The following is an 18,993-nucleotide window of genomic DNA, read 5'->3' on the forward strand; positions in this document are numbered from 1 at the left end:
GCTTGCAAAAACATTATTACTTTATATCAGTATATTCCACAAAGAACTCGAATGTAACAAAATGGAGCCTGCATCAGGAACACGCCTATGGAGACACCGCCCCTGGAATGCAAGAGGAGCGTACAGATGAACTCACAGCTGAATAGAGCTAATAGGGCTTAAGTACGTCCCACATCTCTAGGGAGGAGATTTGTAACTCTTTGTTCAATAAAATTTAATCTTACTTCCTGCTTCACTGAGGGAGGATGTCTACCAACATGTCTGCCTGGTGTTTCTCTTCCATGCATGCTCTCAGTTTCCAATTTACAGAGGTGGCTATTCGGTCTAAAATAACAGGGAAAAGGAAGTTACTCTGACAATTGGCGCCCAACTTGGGGCTACACTCGAGGGGATCTCGGAATTCGGACAACCGACAATCACAGGGTGAAACAGACGACCCAGGACTGCCCACTGAAGGAGCCTGATCACCACCACAATAACACGGTAAGTCAGTTGATTTTATAAATCTTTGACTTATCTGTGTTAGTGGACGGTCTTGTGGGAATCTGTATAACCCTTGTCGGTTGGCTGGATTAGCTCAGGCGACAGGAGCGACATTCCCGCTGTGTGGTCACGAACCCATAAGAAATTAGTTGCGCCCGACTAACCATCCTCTGGGTAATTAGGGACTAGATAGAAAATATAACCTGTCTTATACAGGGGCACGCGTGCACAATAAATGTGTGATAATACTTTGTGGGTAGTATTATAACCTGTCTTATATGCGGGCACGATACGATGTGGGACAGGTGCACGCGGGGTGTGTATAAAGCACTGATAAATCGTGTGATAAGTTGTGAGTAAAACGAAGAAATTGATGGAAGTGTGCGCAATGCATAGGGGGGGGGCGGCTCTTCTATTCTAGATTCCGTCCCAGGGGTGCAGGACGCAGTGCACTGGTGAAAAGTCACGTCATCATAATATAGAGATAGTGGCCGACAGATTGGACACTGTTACAGATTATGTGTTTGATGTTTTGAACGTAGATAATTCCTATACAATAGTGTGATGAATGATTGCAGATCTTGAGTGGTTGTACAGATGTGTGACTCTTGGAGGTTCATTGTATGGGAGAATTTTTGCCGGCATTGAAATTTTTAAGCTTGTGAAGAACAGAAGCTGTGAGGAGTGAGTGTGTGACCCCCTCCTGTAGAATTTGATTTAACGTGTGTGATAGAGTGTGACGGGGAGGGGGGCTGTGTGATGTAACAGCTGTGTGATGTGTGCAGTGTGAAGTCTGAAAAGCAGACTGGTATAAGCTTGTATATAGAGCGTGGACTGAGGAGACAAGGGCTTACAATATTGCACTGATTTTAGATGTATATTGTATGCTCTTATTTTTAACAGCAGTAAAGTCTAAAATATTCTTAGTGTTTTGTGTATGGGGTTAAAATCAGTTTTTTTTTTCTGTGTAAAGGAAAGTTTCTTATCTTTGCGCATGTGCTGTTGTCCATAACTACACCAAGCGAGAAAAATATTACAGACCGCTGGATATGTCTGCAAAACGATAAAAGTTACGCTGCATATTTATGTGTCATGATGTGATAAGATTTAATGTTGGAATGTTTTGATGTTAATTCAAATAAATTAAAATACAGATATTGTGAGACACTGGGTCTTGAAAATGTATGTACCACCACTGTTCCCTATTTTTATATACAGTTTATTGGTTTGCAGTAATTAATATTACCATATATATTATTTTCTGTTTTATTGAATAACTAATTACAATTTTTTTGTTTTTACACATGAGGCACGTGCTATAGTGCGGCCTAAATGTTATTTTGGAAAATGTGAGATGTTTTACAGGTTAATGATTGCAAGTCATTTTAAAGATAAAATGTATTTTTGTCAGGAGAAAGTCATTTTTGTTCCAGGCTGTTGTGTATTACAGGGGGCCAAACTAGTGCCCCCCAGATAGAGTGCCCAGCCTTATTAAGTTGAGATGTAGTTTTGAACCCTGCTACATTATTTTCGCAGAGTCCAAAAAGGGGGGAGTAGTGAGGGACTAATCAGGTACAATTTTGGTTTATTTTGAATTAATGAATTTGGTTCCAGGAGATCTACAAAATTTATATGACAGTAACCTAAATGTTGAGGTTTTTTCTGTGTAGATCCTTCCAGAACAGTAATTATGGCACTGGGTATGCTATGCTGTAGTCTCCACCCAATATGAGGTATTGTGAAGAGACCATTCCCCTCCAGCAAATTTACACAAGAGGCCGAGGTCACTCACAGATGAGTCTTTACAGATTTAGTAGGGAAGGACGTGAAAATTATCTGAACATTGTTAATTTTATGTAAAGATTTTAGTAATTTTTATTTGTTTTTGTATTAATCAAGTATTTACAGAACCTGATAAAAGTGAGTTTCTCAAAGTGTTCTGGATTATCAGATGAGTGTGGAGAAGTGTATAACATTTGGTTTTATTTTAGAGGATGAAATGCCATCCCTTTGAAATGTTCTTGAAATGTTCTATCTATATGTGACATGGGTTTTAATGTAAATTTGTAATGTAGAGATACTTCATCATACACAGCATGTACAAGACAGGATACGAGGCACCAGGTAAATTATCCAGAAACAACTCTCACCTTCTTCTTCATCTCAAGGAGCGGAGCTGGAGGTGCTCGCTGAGACTTGTAACCTGGCGAAATTAAGCCGGCCGACATTTATACTAACTCTAGGTACGCTTTTGGCATCGCCCACAATTATGGGCCCATTGGTAGTAGGAACTTTATTGGATTATCGGGTAAGCCAATTGAGAGCGCAAGAGAAGACAGAACTGACAACAAGGGTATGTGCAGCCTTGTGACAGTAAATTGGCTTGTCCCTGGATTCAATAATGCCACCACTAGGTTTGTAGCAGCCTGCATGATGTGCGCACGGCATGACATAGGTAAAACAGCAAAGGTACCTGTGAAAAGTGCAGCCTGGCCAGATTACCCGTCCCAGCGACTGCAGAACATACAACTACCCGAGGTAGAAGTGTATGATGCGGTGCTCGTGTGTGTAGACCTGTTCCCAGGGTGGCCTGAAGCCCGGCCGGTATCTTCCCCACTGCAGACGTTGTGTGTAGTGACAGGGGAACAGTGCTTATCCCAAGCATTGAACTGGTGTTTGTACAATGATAAGATGTCAGCAGTTCTCCAGATGTTATTCCAAAGTTAGTTTGTTTAACCCCTTCCCCCTGCTGGCATTCTGGGCCCTAATGTCCAAGCCATTTTTTAGATTTTTCCATTGTCACATTCGAAGAGCTGTAACTTTTTTATTTTTGCGTCGGCATAGCTGTATAAGGTCTTGTTTTTTGCGGGACGACTTGCAGTTTTTATTGGTACCATTTGAGAGTAGATGCGACTTTTTGATCACTTTCTATCACATTTTTTTTAAGTCAGGATTAACAGAAAACAGCAATTTTTCCATTGTTTTTTATTTTATTTTTTACGGCGTTCACAGTGCGGGTTAAATAATGTAACAGCTTTATAGTCGGGGTCGTTACGGACGCGGCAATACCAAATATGTGTAACTTTTTTGCTTTATTGTAGTTTTTTTTAATAGTAAAGCATTTTGTAAGGGGAAAAGCTGGGTTTTTCATTTATTTTTTTTCACTTTTTTTTTTTATTAACTTTATTAAACTTTTTTTACTTTTTTACTAGTCCCACTAGGGGACTTCCCTATCCTCCGATCGCTATTATAATACACTGCAATACTTTCGTATTGCAGTGTATTACTGCCTGTCCGTTTAAAACGGACAGGCATCTGCTAGGTCATGCCTGCGGCATGATCTAGCAGGCATTCGCTGCAGGCAGACCTGGGGGTCTTTATTAGACCCCCGGCTGCCATAGAAGACACAGACACTCGGCGATTTTATCGCCGGGTGTCAGTGAGATGAGAGGGAGCTCCCTCCCTCTCTCCAAAACCATTCAGATGCGGTGCTCGCTATTGTGCACCGCATCTGAAGGGTTAAACGGGTGAGATCGATACTAATATCGATCTCACCCGGCAGAGCAGGGACGCCCCCAGCCCTCAGCTGCTTCTGGCAGTTGAGAGCAGGGAGATTTCACGGCTCCCTGCTCTGTTTACTTTATTCTACAGCAGCGACGTAGTTTGGCGGCGCTCTAGAATAAAGCCCACTAATGACCGCCGTAAAAAGACGTATCGGCGGTCATTAAGGGGTTAATAACGATATTCAAAAAGTGTTGTGGGAATATTAAATACTGAGGTTAAGTTTTATGTAAAGTTCTGGACCAGCCTTAGCATTGGACTATTGGAGGCGTCAGTATTATGTTTGTGTAAATGATAACTTCTCAGTGCAAGTAGATTCCCATTTGAAAATATTTTTGTTGTGAAAGGAAAATTTTAGAGCAGAGAATTCTGTGCAGTGTATATGTGTATATGTGTGTGTGTGTGTGTATATATATATATATATATATATATATATATATATATATATATATATGTGTATATATATATATATATATATATATATATATAAAAAGAAGAAGAATCAGTTTGTATATATCCGTTTTAGTTGCTGCCCAGTGTGAACGTTTAACATAAATCTGTCATTGTTAATGCTTTTCTTCAACTCGATTATCTGATTAAGATCAATTACTGATTATGTGATGAAAAGCTTGTTCTCCACAGGAATTGTCCAACTGGGAGCGGAAGCGTGAGAACCAGATTCTAACAGAATGTGGAAGGATAAAGGAAGGTAAAACGGTAGCACACACGGCACTCTTGATAGCTACGTGCATTGATGGTGTATGACCTCACATATGCCCCAAGACTGTAAGGATCGATGTGGTAAGATCTAATAGGTATGTCCCAGGCTTTACAGCTGTTGCTGCTAAATTCTGTTAGAGCTGTTTGATTTGCCTACAGAACAGTCCTGGCAGACCGGTGCCAACCTTATCATACCCGCCTCCCACGAAGAGAACAGACCTTGAGAGGCCTTCCCAGGTAGAACGAACCAGAGTAGGGGGAGAAAAATTGGTTTGAGACACTTGTCAGATAAACATGTGGAATCTGTGTATATTTCTGTGAATAGGAGATGTTCCAGGTAATCAGCTGAGAATAAGATCTAAATCCTGCTGGAAAGTGTGACACCAAGTGCAAATACAATGTACCCAGTAATTACACATCTTCTAGGTGCCCTGTCCAGTGGAACAGATTAGTTTTTCTTATATAAAGGTGTTTGATGTAGTTTAAGGACCTGTCATTATTATTGTATGTACTTAGAACAACGTTTATAGTGTATGCGGATGATGTTATCACCAGATTAGCATTTATTTTAACAATTGACAAGAGTTGGGGGTCCCCCAGCAAGTGCCAGTAAACAGTAACTAGAAGACTTTTAATATGATGAACTCCATCACTGAGATGCGGCATGCGCAGCCGGAGCCAGTACAACGCGTTTATCATGAACTGACGGCAGTGTCACAATTCTAAGCAGCCGTGCGGACAAGTAACTTGCCAGAGGAAGAGGACAGTTGCGGAGGGTTTGTGGTAGTCTCAATAAAACTCCACTACTCCGTCTACGTGCGATCTCACCCCAGGCTCACAGCATGAGGTGCTATGTACAGCCCGGTGACGTATACTAAAAGAGACGGTGTTTGACAGATGAGAAGGACCAAACCAAGTCCTGTTGACATCAGCAAGTATCAAAGTAAAGACCAAAGACCTGAGTGAATCCGTCAGCAGTATCAAGTGTTTTAATAAGTAAGTGACAAGGGGGGGGGGGGTAATAATAAATCCCCCTCTGGACACCACTGTGCAGTCTGACTCCACAGAAGAGCAGAAGACCGGAGAAGAAGAGGACGATGATGTACAGGACTTGCAATGAACTGATGGGACCCAAAACCTGAGGGTGATAGCATTATATTCTTAATTGAGGCCCTATTGTTTATATTGTCTGAGGTTTATAATTATAATGTGTGTAAATATGCCACGGTGCTGCAAATTTACAATCTGAGGAGTTTTATATGAAGGTGTGAGGTAAAGGTCATTGGTTGTTGTCACTCATATGTAAGAAGTACATTGCAGCAATGACAGCCCGGAGGTTATGTTATCTGGGTGGCTTTAGCTTTCGGGAAGATGCTGCCCATAACCTGTTATATCTGCAGGGGTAAAAGTCCCATTAGGACAGTAAGTGTCAGTGCGACAATTATGACCAATACAAGTGCCGTGGAGGAGAAGTTTGGATTATTGCCAATATTAGTAGGTTTAACAGTAAAGAAGGCGAGGGGCTTAGAAGCCAGATTCAAGGGTCCATACTAAGTCCTCCTGATCTCGCCCACTGCAGTCAAGCCGGAAGGAGGGCCGATATGGATCCACGCCTCGCACTGCAAGAGGGTCTCTTCCAAAGAATGACTATCACCATATACATCCTTATCCTTTTTCGTGTTATTGCACAGAGTGCTGAGGGGGGACATGTAGCAATCTCCCAGGCTGATGGGGTGACCACTTTTTGGTATAATTCTTCTAATACACATGTAGCTACATACCAGTTTGAATTTGAGTCTCTTATCCCAATTATTACCGTTAATAAAATGTGGACTGGATTAATTATATATATATTACAACCAGCAGCGGTTTGTAAATTATACCAAGACAACCATCCTGTATCCTGAGGAGAATAGGGAAAGTTAGGACCACTCCAAAACCTTGGAAGTCCAGGTACAAAGGGGAGTTACTCATAAGGAGTAGCTCGTCTCAAGCTGGTGAAGAAATCCAAAACCCCTCCCCGCCTGGTTCGAGTGGTCAGTAGTAGGTTGCTAGGCAAGACTCAGGGATAGAGTAATAATATTTTTAGGGGGGACTGTCCGGGATCATTAGCCTGTATATTGCTTGCAAAAACATTATTACTTTATATCAGTATATTCCACAAAGAACTCGAATGTAACAAAATGGAGCCTGCATCAGGAACATGCCTATGGAGACACCGCCCCTGGAATGCAAGAGGAGTGTACAGATGAACTCACAGCTTTTCTTGTTTATTTTTTATCCCGTTCAGGTTTCACGCTAAATAACCCATTCGATTAATTCTTCAGGTTATTACGGTCGTGTAAATACCCAATATGTGTAGGTTTTTTGTTTTTATTTAGTGTAGGGGCAATAAAATGTATTTTATGCAAAATAAAGACTCTTTTTGGGACTTTTTTAAATTAATTTTTTTTTTTCTTAATTTTTTTTTTAATCCCATCAAGGGATAACTTTATTTGTAACTTTTTTTATTTTACTTGTAATGTATTAGCATACTCCTGTATGCTAATACATTACACTGTGTCACTATGACACAGGCTACTGATTGGGCAGCACATAGTGTGCACGAACAGCAGGCAAATGGAACAGACAGCCTTGGGGTCCTCTTTAGGTCCCCGGGGCTGACTGCAGAGGGATTCCCCATTGTTTAATCGCAATACCGAGATTCCGGTGATGCAATTAAAGAGGGGAATTCCCTTTGATCATACCGCGGTCACGGACCGCGGTAATCAAGGGGTTAAACAGCTTGGGTCGGAATGTTTTCCGACCCCAGCTGTGTTCAGGAGGCTGCTCTAAGATCAGGAGCTGTAAGTTACAGCTCCTGCTTAGAGGATGAGCGCTCACACGAGTGCTCATCAGCCTCTCCTACAGCGACGACAAAAGATGTCGTTGTAGGCTCGGGACCTGCACCGCCTGACGTCAAAAGACAGTGGGCGGTCAGGAAGGAGTTAAGCACGTCCCACATCTCTAGGGAGGAGATTTGTAACTCTTTGTTCAATAAAATTTAATCTTACTTCCTGCTTCACTGAGGGAGGATATCTACCAACATGTCTGCCTGGTATATCTCTTCCATGCATGCGCTCAGTTTCCAATTTACAGAGGTGGCTATTCGGTGTGAAATAACAGGGAAAAGGAAGTTACCCTGACAATCTCAGTAAGTTGATTGGGTTTTTGCACTTCTCTGAACTGTCATTTATGGCTTCAGATTTGAACTAGAAGTCTATGGATATTTAGGGTGCCATGAAAAAAACATTTGGACCCTGTCTCTATGTTCTCTGGAGAATTTAGATAAAATAGATAGTAAGGGTAGGATAAAAGTGGGAATGGGTTAAGGGCCCTATTACACGGGCCAATGATCGGAAAAACGATCATTCATATGAATGCTCGTTCCCGATCATTGCCCTGTGTAATAAGGGCAATGATCAGCCAAAGGAAGAGCACACGCTCATTAATCGGCTGATCAAATCTTTTATGCAGAATTAAAAATCATCGTTGCCGGCAACACATCTCCGTGTGTAATCAGGGAGATGGGATGCCGACATTATGAAAATGTATAGGGACGAGCGATCGCAGTAACGAACTCTCGTCCCTATACATATCCAATCATTGCTCGTGTGTTAGAAGCAAATGAGTGCTGATCCACGAGCTGTCCTTGTTGGGCTGGGTTCACACTACCTATTTTAAGGCGTAAACGAGGTGTTTTACGCCTCGAATTACGCCTGAAAACACGGCTCCAATACGTCGGCAAACATCTGCCTATTCATTTGAATGGGTTTTCCGATGTACTGTGCCGACGACATGTAATTTTACGCGTCGCTGTCAAAAGCCGGCGCGTAAAATGACAGCCTCGGCAAAGAAGTGCAGGACACTTCTTGGGACGTAATTGGAGCCGTTTTTCATTGATTCCAATGAAGAACCGCTCCAAATTACGTCCGTAATTGACGCCTCGCAAAACGCGAGTACGAGCAATTACTTCTGAAATGCAGGAGCTGTTTTCTCCTGAAAACCGCTCCGTAATTTCAGCCGTAATTGTTGATATTGTGTGCACATACCCTAACAGTACCCTAAGGGAGTAAGGGTAGGATGGAGGATCTGCCATATTACGTACTCAAATAATGAAACAAGTTGAATTACAGTAATAATTAGATTCAAGCGATTTAATACTGCTAGGCTTGATTACCACCAGCCCTACTAAATCTAAAGCCACAGTAAGACGTTCATAATACAGCTTTGTACTGGAGCCATATATTTAGTGCCAAAATTAGAATTTCAGGACAATGCAGGACACCTTTTCCAAACATAACCTTTGTGAAAGCTTTCCCTGCTTTGTTCTGATAAGGTCCAATCCCATTCTTGGCATTCAAAATCTTCATGTAGGTTAAACCTCACTATATACCTTATTATGAAAGTGAAGTAGTCACTGAATAATTTCTGACCTGCCAGAATTAATACACAACAACTCAACCACATATTCACAAAATATCCCTAAAAAAACATGCAAAGACTATAGACCCCTCTAGACTGGGCAAAATGGGATTAGCAGGGCCTCTGCTTAGGAAACATTTATGGCTCACTTTTGTAAAAAAACAAAAAACAAAAAAACAATAATATATGGACCATTCCCAAGCCATTTGGCATTCTATTCTTTGGATAGAAGAGTTAGAAATTGAATTAATTGTACCACTAAGGTCCCATTATATCTGGCTGTCTGGTATTTACGTGCCAAATACCTTTTGGCACAGCTTATCACAAAGGAAAACAAAGGCTAGACAGGATAATAAACAATCTGTCCCGTACATATTAGATTGTCTGCATATTCCAGAACTAAAAACACTTTACATTTACATCTGTATGGAGGTGATTAGCCTTCACTTCTTTAATAAATTCTGAATGCGGATGGATCTGAATAGCAGATATTGCTATTTGTAATACTTACATTTCCATGCGGGCACGATGTAATATCAAGCATTGTTACTATAAACCTAAAAAGATATATAAAGTCAGTACTGAAATCAATAAGCATAGTTCATATCAATTCTATAGAGAACATTTACGCAGAGATGTACTAAGAAATAGAAAAAAAAATTCTAGCACAGAGTAAAATAAGAAAACCATATTCCATAAATGCCATGCAGACTGCCACGCTATTTTTTTCATTCTTTTTTTTTTTTCTTTTTCCCCTATTGCTGTTTGTAGCACCAACAGATTCCACAGATTCCGATCACTCAAATTAGTATATTGTGCCATATTATGCCTTTAGGCTACGTCCACACATACAGAAGACCCGGATAGTGGTGAACTTAGGAACACCACCACCAGCGCACAAAGTAAACCACTAGAGAAAACCAATTTTTACCTTCAAGCCACAAAAATACCATACAGCAATACAAAAACAAACAATAAAATCTGCATCAAATGCAAATACACTATTCCGTAATGTGTACAAAAGTGTAAATATTTTGCTAGGAATTTACAAGCTAGAAAATGTGAATTAAAATTTTCTCCCCCAAAAAACAAAACCTTTTTGGTCTCGGCCTCAGGCTTTATGCTCACTGGTACTTTATAGTGCTGTACAACCTCTATGCCACTAGGGGGATCTCTGCAGCGTAGGGCATTGCTTCTGGGTGGGAATATCTCTGTAATATGGCACTGTACTGCGCACCATACTGCAACACCCACACGGTAAATGGTAACCTGCAGTGATACTCACCAAGTCAACGTGTATAGAAAACCTGTCACAGATCCTATTATTTTATTATCTGTGGTGAGACAGGCAAATATAGGATAAAATGACAGGCCAACTTCAATTGCTCCAACTAATAGTCCAAGTGCTACAAATAAAATAGAAAAAAGAATTGACATCGAAGAGAGTAAAAGTCAATAATATTGTAGTACAATACAGTGTCCCATAATCTTCACGCTCCATTCTACTACAACTAAGATACATTTATGTTACTTTATTTTATGGTTTCATAATATGGATAATATATCCGATGCAAGTGATAAAATATAATTGTAAAAACACAAAGCTTAGTGTTTTCATACATTATAGGACGATTGCTTGGAGAATCTTGTTTTGTTAGAAGGGCACCTCACAGATATCTTTATCGCAGTATCACACAGACACGTTGAGTCCTCCAGAGTGAGACAGGTAGCTTCGCTCTGCTCTGACTAATAGATGACCATCTTGACCCCCAAACAGAATTATCTATAAAGGTATTCTAAAATGAGGTTTCTAAACCTGAAACCTGACTAGCGCTTTAGATAGGTTGTCCAGGATTCGTAAAACAAGGCTGCTTTCTTCCAAAAACAGTGCCACAGCTGTAAATGGGTTGTGCATGATATTATAGCTCAGCCCCATTGGAGTGAATGGGTCTGAATTACAATACCACACATAACCTGTTGACAAGTGTAGCGCTGTTTTTAGAAGTTTTTTTTTTTTATCCTGGACAACCCCTTTAATGGAAAGGTGTCATGAATTATTGTTTTTTTATTAATTTGTGTTTTTATTTAATAACATTTTATATGTACTTTATTTTTTCACATAAAATGTTTTTATTTCTTAACACTTTTTTAATTCACTGGGGGCTGTCATGTTTTATTTCATCTGTGTATGTGTCTCTTAACGACACATACACAGATGGAATATGACCGCTACAGGGCATAGGACACAACGAACGGGACCTGTTCCTTACATCCTGTGCTTCTGCCGTCTCGCTCTGTACTGCACATTCGCAGTTCAGTGCGACCCTGCATAGAAGCTGGTTTGTAGGGGGAAAGCCAGCGCCATTTTGGAGAAGACCGGTTACAGGTAAGGTGTGTTTGTGTGTGCGCGCGCGGGAGTTTGTTTGTTTGTGTGGGTCTGTGTGTGGCGTGGTTGCATGTTTGGGGGGTTTGTGTGTGTGTGGGGTGGGGCAAGGAATGAAGAAGCAGCGGCACATTACTAACTTTTTATTTTTTTTTGTTTTGCAGGTTTCACTGGACTGTTTGGACGATGTCGTAGATTCGTTGGACTACTTCGATCATCTACTTTTGTTTTCTTCTTTTAAATAAAATGGTGAAAGAGGGTTGTGTGGGGGAGTTTTTATTTCAATAAAAAATTATTTTCTTACGTCTCGTTTTTTTAAAAATACTTTATTACCACCTTAGTAATAGCAGTTGTCTGTTTGATGACGTCCATGACTAAGTCGCGGCTTCGTGTTAGCCAGTAAAAAAGCTAGCACGAACAACCCATTATTACGCCGGTACCCACCGCCACCACGGGTATCGGGAAGAGCGGGGTACGCTTCAGTACCCGACCATCTGTAGTGGTGGTCGGGCACTGGGGCGGCCGCAGGCTGGTACTATTAGGCTGGGAAAGCCCAAAAACAGTGGCCCTTCCCACCCTGGTAATGCTAGGCTGCTGTTGTTTTATTGTATCTGGCTGGTTATGGAAATGAGGGGACCCCACGTCGGTTTTGTTTAAAAAAATAAAATAAAAATTGACAAAAATGACATGGGGTTCCCCCCATTTTTCATAACCAGCCATATACAATAAAGCAGCAGCAGCCTAGCAGTACCAGGGTGGGAAGGGCAACTGGTTTTTGGCCCTTCCCAGCCTAATAATACCAGCCTGCGGCCGCCCCAGTGCGTGACCGTCACTACAGATGGTCGGGTACTGGATCATACCCGGCTCTTCCCGATACCCCTGGTGGCGGTGGGTACTGGAGGGGTAGTAATGGGGGGTTAGTGCTAGCCTTTTTACTGGCTAACACTAAGTCCCGCCTTAGTAATGGTTGTCGTCAAACAGACAACTGCCATTACTAAAGTGGTAAAGTATTAAAAAACAGAGATATAACTCCCTGTTTACACAGAGCTTGCTGGAGCTGATTTTGATGCGGAAATCTCGTCGGAATAAGTGCCACAAAACCCCCGAAATCTCCCCGCATTTATTTCAATGGGAGGCCGAGGCGTTTTTTCTCCCGGGTGGCTTTTAACCGCTCACAGGGGAAAAAAAGCAGCGTTTCCTTTCTTGCGACTTCCGCCTCTGACCTGCCATTGAAATCTTTTCGGAGGTGTTTTTCGTGGCGTTTTTTCCCATGGTTCTTGCATTAGCTTCAATGGCCGCAGACGAAAACTGGTGCGAAAACAGCGGAAAAAAGTGCAGGCAGTTTAAAATCGGCTTCAAAACTCCAGAAGGAATTCTGAGGCACATTTTTTTTTCTGCCTGCAAAAAACTCTGTGTGAACAGGGTCTACGGGTGTATTCACACAGTGCAGTTTTGCCGTGTCTTTCCCACACGGCCGAAAATTACATAGAATAGCGCATGAGTTTTTATCACAATTTTTCAATGCGGTCTTCAGCTGCGTGGTGAAAATGCGGCAAAACCGCACTGTTTGAATTGACCCTAAAAATATATATTTTTATTCAAATAAAAACTCCCCCGCACAACTCTCGTTCATCGCACAAAAATTCCCTCACACTATCATCGAAGTAGTCCAACGTTTCTACGACATAGTCCAAACGGTCAAACCTGCAAAATAAAAAAATTAAATTAGTAAAATAAAAATGTTCACACGCTGCTCAAAAAAACAAACTATGAGTAGACATGTAAAATACACCAGCGTTTCTTGTGAAGCACCTTTTAAAATACAGGCTTTTTTTTCCGTGTTTTTCACGTGTTTTTTTTATGCGTTTTTCGTAATTATGAGTCCCATAGACTATGGGATCATTTGGCGTGCTTTACGTGCCAAAGAATTGACAAGACGCTTCTTTTTTTTCCACAATGCGATTTTAAAAACGCTTGCATAGAAAATTGTGTTGTATGTACTAAAGGAGCACTTTCCCATTGATGTAAATAGGAAGCTTAATCAAGCGTTTGATGCATTTTTCGGCACGTAAAATCAGTGAAAAACCGAGTCAAATACACGCCGTGTGATCCTGTCAACTGAAAAGTCATTCACCACAGGGTGTCCCTCTTGACTTTCATCATTCTTAGCCTTTTGGTGTGTCCTGTAGCTTCTGCCAAAAACACTCCCAATATGGGAGCTGGACACTGCTTAACAATTTGAACACACCTTTTCCTGGTCTGTAGCCAAAAATAGTGAGGGGGTGAGCCTCCCACCCACATTTATAGTAGCTGTAGGTCAGGCTGCTTCGCCTGATTCACCTTGCTGTAATTCTGGGAAGTGCTCCCTCTGGTGGCCAACATAGGAAAACATGTCAAATTATTATTAAATTTGTAATACTTTCTACGTTGTGGAAAAAAAAAAAGTAAAGATGTAATAAAAATAAGTAACTTACTTTTAAAAAAAAAATTTTTAATTGGTGACACATTCCCTATTAAGTATAGTAGCAAACATCAGAGAGTGGACTCAAGAAATGAAGTGACATTAATAATCTATGGTTCATTATATCTTTAGATAACTTTACACATGTGCTATAAAAGTTATATGCCACATACTCCATGAACATCACAAGAAGAAGATTCAAATAGTCCACAAGTATTTGAACCACTATAAAGTCTAGAGAATGGAGTAGACATCACATTGTTCTACATATCCTATCTAGACTCCCAATTTCCAATAAGCAACTGTGTACCCAAACCCATTTTATTCTGCCACATCAGGGCATTATCAGAGATTTTATCAATGTTCACACAAGTAGCATGAAGAGTGGTGGAATCACTTGTGTCTGACTGTTAGGGTATGTTCACACACTTAACCAAAAACGTCTGAAAATACGGAGCTGTTTTCAAGGGAAAACAGCTCCTGATTTTCAGACGTTTTTTAAGCCATCACGGTGTTTTTATGGCCGTTTTTGGATCTGTTTTTCTATAGAGTCTATGAAAAACGGCTCCAAAAACGGCTGAAGAAGTGACATGCACTTATTTTTCGGAAAAACCGGCCCGTCAGAACAGAACACCGTTTTTTCCATTGAAATCAATGGGCGGATGTTTGGAGGCGTTCTGCTTCCTATTTTTGGGAAGTTTACGGCCCGAAAAACGTCTGAAAACACTCCGTGTGAACATACACAAATTCCTCCGTTCCTCTTGCTGCCTGTGTGAACATTGCTGCTCTGTGCCCGGGCACCCAATACTCACTAGATTCTGCAGCTTTATTTTCTGACTATGACATTATATATTTAAAAAGAACCTATCACTTCTTATATAAACTCAGGACGTAAAAGGGAATTAAAACCTAAGGCTGGGTTCACACGACCATGTTACGTCCGTAATGGATGGAACGTATCTCGCCGGGCCCCTCGCATCATAGTTATATACGATGCTAGGAGTCCCTGCCTAGCTGCAGGACAACTGTCCCGTATTGTAATAATGTTTTCAGTACGGGACAGTAGTTCCATGGAGAGGCAGGGACTCCTAGCGTCGTACATAACTATGATGCTAGGAGCCCGGCTCCCTGCACTGTGTTCGGTCCGGGACTTGCGGCCGAAATACGTTCCGTCCATTATGGACGTAACATGGTCGTGTGAACCCAGCTTAAGACTTAAGGGCTTGTTTTTTTGCAGAACGACTTGTAGATTTGTATGTTTTTTTTTCGTGGGAGACGAAGCGACAAAACAACAGAAATTCTGTCATTTATTTTACGGCGTTCACTGTGCGGGTTATCTAATGTTATATTTTAATAGTTCGGACTTTTATGAACGAGGCCATACCAATTATGTGTACTATTTTGCTTTTTACGTTATTTTAGGGGGGAAATAGTTTTTTTTTTTGTAACTTCTAATATGTTTTTTTAGTACATAAAAAAAACTAAGGTACTTGAACCAGCGATCGTTGAGTCGTTTGCACTATATACTGCAATACTAATGTAATAGTAGGCTCCTACTATTACTGCCCCTGGCAGGGCTTAAGAGGTGTAGAAAGATGGCAGACCTGGGGGCTACTGGGAGATGTGCTGCCGATTAGCGATCAATTTATTGGTCGCATCAACGAGATGATGAGCCGATAAATGAGCTCGTTCATCAGCTGATCGGTGCCCTGTTTACACATGGCAAGGATCGGGAATGAACGCTTGTTTGCTTTATAAATGGCCCATGTAAAAGGGCCTTTAGGGGCTTATCAGCTGTCTCGCACCAGTAAACACACAGATTCTGTCAGCCTCCTGTGTTTATCAAATAATTACCTTGCATGAAGTTTTATCTGTTGTCCACATCACATCAAAAAGCTCCAGTGATGACATTTTTTCCTGTACATAAAGTCTCCCCCTGCCCTGCACCCTAGCGTCGGCTCAGTCATTAAAGGGTAACTAAACTTTTAAAAAAACTTGAGACATGTCAGAAGTTTTGATCGGTGGGGGTCTGACCACTGAGACCCCCACCGATCTCTAAAACAAAGCAGCTGAAGCGCTCGGGTGAGCGCTGAGCCACTTAGGTTCTTTTCTCAGAAAGCCGAGCAATTGGTGTATGGACAATTGGTGTACAGGCTTAATAGAAAGTTTTTTGAAAGTTTAGTTACCCTTTAAAGGCTATGTACGTTCTCTTTTTTTAAATAAAAATCTTTATCAAAAAAGTGTTTGGTGCAACTTTCTGATTATTATTTATTAAAAATTATTTTTACTTTTTGAGATACAGCTGCTTTGAATCCTCTATACAGAGCAGCTGTATCTAGCTCTGAAACCTGTATCTGTCAGGTCAGCAGCACTGAGGGGTTCGGGGTCAGCGGGTCCTGACACGCAGGATCGAGCTCTAACCGATCACATCTAAGTTCATAACTTAAATGTGATCGATAACAGGTGGATCCTGTGTCAGTAATTATAAATTATCAAGTTGCACCAAACACACTGATACATTGTTTTATTAAAAAAAAAAAAAAAGTTTTCAAAGGTGTACATAGCCTTTAAAAAGACAGAGCATTTAGCGCTGTAATAAAGGTGTGAATGTTTCTTTTTCTCAAATAGATGTATTTGACAAATGACTTATATTATGGTCTTTTATCACTTCATGAGGCTTCTTAACAAGTGATAGGTTCTCTTTAACAATTTGTCCACATGTTGTGGAATTGCTGCTTTTTTTCCGTCCGTAATTGCGGATGGAAAAAACGCAGCAGAATACAGTAGCAGCATAGTGGATGAGATTTAACAAATTTCATCCACGTGCTGCGTAAAAATTCAGACCAGAAATTGACCTTTTTCGGACCGCAGCATATCAATTCCTGCTGCGAAAAGTGGACTGAATTGCTGCTTTTTTCAGAGGAGATATCACCATCTACCAGCATTGAGAAAAACGCAGCAAAATCCGCACCATTTTCTGCAGTAAAAGGCGCAGGAAATGGTGCGTTTTATACGCAGCGGAATGTCTTCTACTTTCAATGGAATTACTGCTGAAATCAAGTTGAGTGAGGACAAGCCCTAACTGTATAAATTGACAAGTGAACAATGTTAGGTTGTTTCCAAACTAAAAAAAAAGATTGGAAGAAAATATTCATATGTACCTCTTGCCCATGGTGGAACTCCAAGTGGCAAATATTCTTCAGAAAAAAGTGACATAACCTTATTAGCTATTGCTCCAAATGCAAAGCCAAATGTCCATCTATTATTAAATGTTCCTATAAGATCTAAAGGGCTGCCAATAGAAAATCAAAAGGTTAGATTTAATATATGTCATAACTGTGTTACTATTATGTACAAGTAAAAGATGGAAGGTAAGGAATGGTTGTTATCGTCAATCTGACATCGGCATGCATGGGAAGTGGTGCTTCTATTAAAGGGGCACCAGGAACAGACTAAAATGGGTCTGCGCCTTGAGCGATAATGGTTATGGGCCCCTTACCTCACGCCATAGTCATGAAACACTTGGGCTTAAGGGGGAGGTCACACTGAGTTTTTTGGCAAGTTTCTTTGCTCGGAAACCGCGGCAAAAAATGCGCCAAAAAAACGTCCGAAAATGCCTCCAATTGAATTCAATGGGAGGCGGAGGTATTTTTTTCCCGCGAGCAGAAAAAACTGGAAAAAGAAGACATGCCCTATCTTCGGGCGTTTACGCCTCTGACCTCCCATTGACATCAATGGGAGGCAGAGAAAGCGTATTTCGCTCAATGGCCGCGGGCGAAAAAAGCAGTGAAAATCGGCATGCAGGCAGATGAAAATCTGCTTCAAAGTTCCAAACGGAATTTTGAGGCAAATTTTCCGCCTGCAAAAAACTCTGTGTGAACCCCAGCCTAATATAGTGAGATATTGAAATATTTATCAAGAGGGTGCATAGAAATATTTTCGTTTATGTGTCACAGAATGCTTGAAAAAGAGATGTAAATTGTCTGAAATTCTTGCCCCTTTGCCACACAAGAAGACACCAATATTATAAATGACATATGGTAGGTGGGGGACCTTGTTACAGAATTTCTTAAGTCTCTTTTAAGGCCCTTTTACATCGGCCGATAAGCGAGCGCCGATGAACGAGACATCGTTTTTAGAACTATACGACCAGCAGATGATTTAGCGTTTGCTCGTTCATCTGCTGATCATTTCCCTGTTTACACAGGGCAATTATCAGCAACGAGCGTTATATGAACGCTCATCTGCCCAATAATCGTCCTGTGTAAAACCCCCCTTAATTTAAGTCTCAACCTTTTAAGATTTTCTTTGTACCGTCTCCTCCTCAACATCTTAATAGTATATGGAAGTAAAGCTAACAAGCCTATGTCCACAGCAAAGGCCAGAATAGGATACAAGGGGTTGTATTGTATTCAAGCTTGCTTGGGTTATCTTCTGATTTCTCACTATATAACACATTGGTTTAATTATATAAATGTATATTATTTATTTAAAAAAATTAAAAAAAACTTGCTAAAACTATGTGTATGTCTAAAATAGGCTGTTGGTAATAAGGGATTTTTTTCCTCTAGAGGTTAGGACTTTACCTTAAGTTTTATATATAAAAAAAAAATGCATGAAGACACTTACATGACAAATCCAAATCGTCTATCAAGAAGTTGTATCTTATCATCAAATTTTGACCTATTGATGCGTCTCTCAAGAAACGAAAGAGCTAAAATTATGATAACCTTAAAAAAAAAAAAACTTATGATAAACTTTCAGGTGTAAGAGATTTACAAACTTGATGTAAGTATGAGGGTATGTTCACACGAAGTCATTACGTCCGTAATTGACGGACGTATTTCGTCCGCAAGTCCCAGACGAACACAGTGCAGGGAGCCGGGCTCCTAGCATCATAGTTATGTACGATGCTAGGAGT

The 18,993-nt window shown here is 40.7% G+C and overlaps 1 protein-coding gene across 2 annotated transcripts in view; it reads right to left on the bottom strand.

Moving 5' to 3' along the window:
• LOC142650788 (stimulated by retinoic acid gene 6 protein-like) overlaps window positions 1-18,993 on the bottom strand; it is a 77,119-nt gene that overhangs the window by 38,090 nt on the left and 20,036 nt on the right. For both annotated transcript variants that reach the window (XM_075825640.1, XM_075825639.1), the window contains exons 3-6: window positions 18,702-18,802; window positions 17,234-17,364; window positions 10,514-10,634; window positions 9,740-9,785 (exon numbers count right to left, since the gene is read on the bottom strand). In XM_075825640.1, the coding sequence (XP_075681755.1) occupies window positions 9,740-9,785; window positions 10,514-10,634; window positions 17,234-17,364; window positions 18,702-18,802 (399 nt within the window). The remainder of the gene's footprint in view (window positions 1-9,739; window positions 9,786-10,513; window positions 10,635-17,233; window positions 17,365-18,701; window positions 18,803-18,993) is intronic.

Source organism: Rhinoderma darwinii, chromosome 1 (genome assembly GCF_050947455.1).
Source record: "Rhinoderma darwinii isolate aRhiDar2 chromosome 1, aRhiDar2.hap1, whole genome shotgun sequence".
Taxonomy (NCBI): Eukaryota; Metazoa; Chordata; class Amphibia; order Anura; family Rhinodermatidae; genus Rhinoderma; species Rhinoderma darwinii.